The sequence below is a fragment of the Scatophagus argus genome, chromosome 23, assembly GCF_020382885.2.
Source record: "Scatophagus argus isolate fScaArg1 chromosome 23, fScaArg1.pri, whole genome shotgun sequence".
NCBI classification, from domain to species: Eukaryota; Metazoa; Chordata; class Actinopteri; family Scatophagidae; genus Scatophagus; species Scatophagus argus.
Window position 1 is genome coordinate 15,946,861 of NC_058515.1, and position 7,303 is coordinate 15,954,163.

General features: G+C 45.0%; 1 protein-coding gene across 1 annotated transcript; it reads right to left on the minus strand.

The window, feature by feature from the left end:
- Window positions 1-1,644: 1,644 nt before the first annotated feature.
- On the minus strand, window positions 1,645-3,969 carry psmb6 (proteasome 20S subunit beta 6). Its single transcript, XM_046380778.1, has 7 exons — window positions 3,812-3,969; window positions 3,042-3,109; window positions 2,878-2,943; window positions 2,461-2,526; window positions 2,248-2,377; window positions 1,976-2,120; window positions 1,645-1,867 (listed from the first exon to the last, which is right to left on the minus strand). Exons 1-7 carry the CDS (start codon window positions 3,908-3,910, stop codon window positions 1,740-1,742), a joined length of 702 nt encoding a protein of 233 aa, XP_046236734.1. The 5' UTR covers window positions 3,911-3,969; the 3' UTR covers window positions 1,645-1,739.
- Window positions 3,970-7,303: the final 3,334 nt, after the last annotated feature.

Below are 7,303 nucleotides of genomic sequence, written 5' to 3' on the forward strand. Positions count from 1 at the left end.
CTAAGTGGACACTTTGATTTCACAGAAGTGTGTTTGACTTGTAGTTACATTGTGTTGTTTAAGTGTTGCCTTTATTTTTTTTATATCCACATACTGTATATCCCAGTATATGCAGCATGTAGCATGTATGCCAGGTTTATGGTCATTTATGTGCATGTATGTGGATATATAGGAAATATATGTATACAAGATACACACACACAATCATACACGGTACAATGTGCAGTGAACTTCTCTATGTCCCTGCTACAAAAAAATAGGTAAGTAAAATTTAAATATTGTAAAATAGAACACTTATAAAAAAATAATAAAATTAAAAAAGTGAAAATGTGCAGTATGTGTCATATATGAAACACCATATGTATTTATGATTGTACTTATTTTAGTTCAATGCAGATTGAGGTTTGCAGAAGAAAATTCAGTTTATAAGACAACAACTTTTGATTGTTTTATTGCATGCAGCAGTTTTTAAATCATCTCTCATCAAGTCGATCCACACTGCGGCGACAGACGAAGTACCGACGAACTACCGACTCACAAAGCCGACCGAGACACCGGGCTTAGAAGGCTACAGGGCTCGAGAGGGTGACGTAGCGGAGCGGGAAAACCGCGATGCATTGTGGGCTTTGTGGGCAGCTGAAAGGTGTGTTTCCGCCGGCTGCGTGCGAGACGCTGCTCTTGTGTTGTTTTGTTTAAACAAGTTAAAACATGGCGCAAACGTGCTGTGACGTTAACCGCCACAATCGGTCACGTGATCGCTTCGGTAAAACAAACGACGGGCTGAGATTTTCCTCATTTCCGACGCGGAGGCAAAGCCGAGGACCTCGGCTGGTCCTGGTGTCTCCGTGTGACTGACCAGCGGTCACATTCAGAACAGTTTCACATCACATCACGGCCTGACAGAACCGGTTCGTTACAGTAAGTGGACTTTCTCATGCTGCCTCAGGTCGTAGTGTTGTCTTATATTCCCGCCAGTGTGTGATCAAGAACATTTTAAAAAATATCCCCGTATGGCTGACAAAACAGAAGTTTATTGTTCAGTAACATTGAAAACACTTTGCATGACATAACTGATTTAAAGGTACAATTACTACATTTTTGGATCTTTCAACTACATCTCACATCTGCAACAGGAAGTGGAATAAGATTAAATAATCAAACAACCTAAAGTCTGGATCTTATTCAGTCCCCTGAAAATGAAGACTTAGTCTTCCAGCTCATCAGACTGGATGGACAGATGGACATGATGCAACATCATGCTGTTTACACCTTTTTCACTATACAGTGGAAAGAAAATACATGAACATATGTTTTTTATCTATGCCACATGTATTTTCCAACACATGTGCACATATTTACATACATATGTAAATATGTGTGTGCATATGGATATATGTACATATAGTTGAAAGACATATATGTAGGGGGGAATTTCAAATATGTGCATATATGTTGGAAAATAAATGTGGCACAGATAAAAGAACATATATGTTCATATATTTTCTTTCCATGTGGGTCAACTGGAACCCACTCATGAGTGAGTGACTGGTGGTCTGGCTAGCAGTTTCCCTCTGCTTCCAGTGTTTGTGCTAAGCTAAGCTAACTGTGTACTAAGAGAAGCTACTGAAAGAACAGGACAACACAAACAGTTTGAAATCTTTATTAACACAACAAAAAGAACATGTTAATGTGGCACTGTGTGTGTGTGTGTGTGTGTGTGTGTGTTCGTGTGTGTGTGCTCAGTGTGTGGAGAACTTCCGCAGCTGGTTTCCCAGTATGACTCGTCTCTCCACTCCCTCCTCTGAGATGGTTGCCAGTCTGATCACACCACCGCTGGAGCCGTCTCTCTCCATCGCCAGAGACAGAGCTGAGGGACAGACAGACAGGTAGAAGAGTGAGACGGCTGCAGCAGAAATACAGTGTGAAGCTGTGTGGACTGCAGCTCCCAGCATGCCTTGCAGCAGAGGGTTCCCACCTGCAGCGGTGAGCTCCAGACACTGCTCTTTGCTCAGTCCTGGTTTGTAGTTGGAGTCCATGAAGCCGTAGATGTAAGTGCTGCCGCTGCCGCCCACCGACACCGGCTGCCGCACCAACATCCCACCAATGGGAACAGAGTACACCTGACACACAGGTAACACACAGACAGGCAGTGAGACAGGCTGTGTCTGTCACAGCTTAAACCGATTCTGATTGATATGTGTCTATACTCAGTGTGTGTACTCCGGGAGTACCCGGGTACTGCAGTACCTGGCCTCCCTTCCTGCGGTCCCATCCTGCCACCAGGATCCCAGCAGTCAGCTCCTCTCTGTAGCGGTAGCAGCTCGCTCTGAACAGATTGGCTGCCGTCTCCACCAACGGGGGCTCGTCCAGCTCGATGCTGAGGGCGGGAGCACACACACAGGTGAGGGTTACCAACATGGGACTGTAAGCTGAGGCTGTGTGTGTGTGTGTGTGTGTTACCTGTGAAAGCCCAGCTGGTAGGTGACAACGTCAGCAATGGCCTGAGTGTCAGCAGCTGAGCCAGACCTACAACACATTTCACATAAATCAGAAAAACGATCAGAGTGAGGCCTCCTGTCATCACTACACGTCTCTGAAACTGTTTCCTGAAGGCAGCACGTCATGCTGACATTAAGTCTGACTTTTAATTAATTAACTTTGTTAACTGATTTCCTTTGCAGAGTTCTGGTTTTCTAAGAGTTCCCACTCAGAGCTCAAACTGCCTTCTCCACCCGAGAGAAGGTTCCTGTGCTCTTCAGCCACACTTAAATCTCTGAAGGACTTCTGTCCTCTGGAGTCCTGGACTCAGTGCACAGTGAAGACTGACAGTCTGACACCACGTTCAGTCTGTGAACAGGAAGCAGGAAGTTCACTGACCTGCAGCAGAAGATTCGGTCGTGGATGGGAGTCAGTTTGTCTGTTACTCTGTTGGCGATGTAGGCTCTGGGAGACAGACAGGCAGACAGAGAGACAGGTTTCAGTGAGTGTTTACTACACACACACTTTGATCACACACACACACACCATCTTGTTTTTCTTACCCGGTGGTGGTACGAGAGTCAGCACCGATCACCACTCCTCTGTCATATTCCACCGCCATGATGGTGGTCTGACAGACAGACAGACAGATTACCAGATAATATAATAACACATGTGAGACAATGTCACTGTGCCATCATTACTGTCACTTTATCGCTTTAACTGCTGGGGGCTCATGTTTAAGACTGAGAAATTTGATGAAGTATTTGGATTTATTGCATATTTAAATCCAAACAAGTTTAATCTTGTTGGATCAATAGATATCAGCCAATTAAGACTTAATCAACAGAACAATTAGCAGACATGACATGCAGATTAAATTCAGTCCGAAATGGGTTTAAACCCTGCGTTCATTATCGGACAGGAGCTCTTCATTTGGGTGGTGTTTCATGTCGTCTTCAGCTGACTGAAATGTGGATGGCTCAGTGAACCCATTATCGGACACACTGGACGGATCATTTAGACGGGATGTGCAGCAGCATTAACGGATGTTTGAACATGTCAGCCAGCGCTTTCCGCTTCATCACTGAGCTTATATCGCTTTTCTAAGTCAGCTCCTACGCATGACTTTCCAGCGGGTCTCAGACCAGCCCGGTTTCTTCTTCTTATGGGCCAAATCTTAACAAAGAGTAAATTAGTGTGAACGTTAGCCGCCGCTAGCTGCTGCAGAACTGCTGTCTCATTCAGTGGCTGTTTACAGCTTAAAGACTCTCCACAGGAGAAGAACCGGGCCCGGTCCGGTTCGCTCCGGTGTCACATCTGATGAACTCACCCCGGTGCTGACTTCCTGGCTAGTCCAGTCCGGGACCAGGTCGCTTTTAGTAGAAATGTTCTGTCCGAAGTTCGACATCATTGACGCTACTGCCGCCATCTTGTCTCTATTAGTAGAAACTGGACACCAGAGGCGCTGCGACTGAATACCGCCGTCATCATGAGGGGATTAAGTTAGCGATTAGCAAAGTGTATTGGTTACCAAAAATCATAAATGACCACACATGTATCATTAAATAGCACGTTAGATTCCAGTATATATCATTGTGTCATTATTATAAACACAACATTTATGAAACAGTTGCGGCATGTAAGCGGACACCTCTGCGTCGGGGTCCTGAACTCCACAGGAAGCAGGAAGTCAAGCTCGACGCTGCTGCTTCGTAAAATGTTTGTTAAAACTTACTTTATCGACTGAATTTGTGTAGTTTCAACGCAATTTGAATTGTTGATATACTCGTTTGAGAAAACATTTTAACAGAATGTCACGCTGTTTGGTTTTCACTCATTTGAACCGACCAGATAACCAGATTCCGTTTGAGAAAACGTCATTTTAACGCTGAATTGAACACTTAAAAAGTTAAAGTTTGAAATGTAAACCTGACAGAAAATACTGTTTCCTGATTGAGGAGGAACTATACTTCAATTCTTCATCTGAAACACCGTGTGCCGATTGATAATTACTGATTTATCGATTTGTGACATTTAATTGATTGCATCCCTTCAAAATGTGGAAGTCGTGTTTAATAATGTTGTGCCAGTGAGATGATGAAAGGATGTTTCCAGTTCGTGTTTGTTTCAGATGAAGGTCCATAACTTGTTCATATTCGACTGTAATGGCAGCTGCAGGACATGAACCTTTACTCACTGAAGCGTCGCGGCTCCATCTAGTGGTGGAACACAGACATCACATGTGCTGCTGTGACATCCTCAGGTTATTCAATACCTTGACATTTAATTACATATGTTTTATTTCTCAATTATTCACCTGCTGTGTCAGGTCTGTACGCTCACTGAATTATTCATCTGTATCACCCAACAAATCAAACTGTAAATACATTTAAACCCTTTATTTAAACCTGCACCACTTTCTGAATAAAAAAGATGTTTATATTATATATTTACATATACTTTCTGTCTGTGGGAAGCATTTCATATTTACAGGCTACACATTTACACACACGTCCACCTGTTCACACTAACAACACAAACATTTTGCTGTCAGTGCAGCTGAACGAGACAGTCAGCAGGTTTGGTCTGCTTTGTCTGAGACTCGTTAGATCACCATTAATAAGCAGCATATGAATGATTATTAATACTTTTTGAGACACGTGTGGACATTTTGTATGGTGCTGATTGAAGTTCTTATGGCGAGTTCAACCTGCAGCAACAGGTGCCAAAAACCTGCTGCAACTAATGATTACTTTCATTATTGATTGATCTGCCGAATATTTTAATGATTAATCAACTGTCAAAATGTAAAAAAAATTGTGAAAAACTCTCATCACAGTCTCCCAAAGTGACGTCTTCAGTTTGTGTCTTTTGTCCGACCAGGAAAAACAAGCATAAAATCCTGACATTGAAGAGGCTGGAACCAGCAAACATCTGAAACCATTCAGTTATCTTAACGGCTGGTGGCTGATTTTCTTTTGATTGACTGATTGATTAATCGTTGGCGTTGTAGTTATGGGATAAAAACAAAGCAGAGGAAACTGAGTGATCAGATCTAATGGATGTGATTGACAGGAGAGACGATCAGGGACCGGAGGTCTGAAGAACTGGTCCAGTCCCTCAGGGAAGTGGCAGTCAGTGAAGGAGTAGACGAGATCTGCAGCCACAACGGCACATCCTCCTCGTAGTCCACAAAAACCCTGACCCTCTGAGGACGCCGCGTCACGCTGAGGTGAACGACATGGCTGCTGAAAGCTCGGTACTCTGCCTTCCTCAGGATCCACAGCACGCTCTGCCGGGTCTTTGTGATGTCTGCCTTCCTGTTGGCCGACACTTTAAATCTCAAAGTAAAACCTTCCTGAGGAGGAGCCCTGCCTTCCTAAGACTCGACCTGGGTGAAACCTCGCTGGTCTTCTTCAGGTCTCTGAGACTGACCTGTTTGCCATCCTCAGACAGAAGGTCCAGAGTCACATCCACTTCACATGTTGTTTAAAACACAACACGTCTTCTCCAAAGCGTCCATGTTGTCTCAGCACCAGGACGTGAAGCTCACTGCGACATGAACTCTCAGTGACAGTTTCAGTCCTGTTTGTAGTTTATGGTCAAACTGTCCATACGGACAGTGAGCTGAATTACCTGCCAGCTGCATTTGATTGATCTGATTTCTGTCAGATTTATTACCTTGTCATAACCTGTCATGAACCTCACGTGGCAGTAAAATCCAAATCTGTAAAATGGAAAACAAAACCCTCGGACTGAAGACAAAATGTCTTCTTGTCTCAATTTGCTTTCTGGGCGTTTGGTCATTTCAGTACGCAGATGTCACACTTAGGCTGACGTTCTTAGTAAAAGTATTAAAGTATCTGATTTCAAATGTCCTTCAGTACAGTTTGTACATGTATGTAAATACTGCATACTGAGTGTACAGACAAACTCCTGTGGACTGAAGGTGTGACAGCAGGACCAACTTGTAGCCTCCTGCTGTTGCTGTTAGCACGTTAGCATCACATCAGAACATCAGACGCCTGACTGGGACTTTAAACTGGTCGTACAATCAATCAGACCTCCTGAAGCTTCCGTCCTCCCAATGAAAAACCTTCCAGAGTTAACTGGTCAGGTGAGAGGAGGCTGCAGACCACTCAGGGATCACATCAGTACGAGTCCTCAGGGACTGTGCAGGCCAGCTGTCAGGTGGTACAGTATATTTTTAAGCTGATCCCCAGTCTGGTGAAGGTCCCGGTTCTGTAGAAGACTTCCTGTGTAGTTCCAGTACCAGAGACCACATGCCAGGGAGCCCAACCTCCTCAGACCTGCAGCTTTAACCTCTCACCTGAGAAGACCATGGAGAGGCTCATACTGAACCACCTCCGACCCCTGGTGAGCTCCAAGCTGGATCCCCTGCAGCCTGCCTTCTGACCAGGCACTGGGGTGGATGATGCTGTCATCTACCTGCTGCACAGATCCCTCCTGCACCTTGAGGAGACTGGAGACACTGTGAGGGTCATGTTTGGGTCCTGTTCGAGTGCCTTCAACACCATACAGCCATCACTGCTGAAGGGGAATCTGGTGGAAGAGGGAGTGGCCTGCCACCTGACCACGTGGACCATTGACTGCCTCACCAACAGACCACAGTACGTGAGGCTTCACGGCTGTGTGTCTGATGAGGGGTTCTGCAGCAAAGGGGCCCCTCGGGGTAAAGCGTTCTCTCCCAGTTTACCCTCAACACATCAGACTTCCACCACAGCACAACCAGCTGCCACATCCAGAAGTTCTCTGATGATTCAGCCGTCGGAACGACCTGGAACATCAGAAGGTGCTTCAG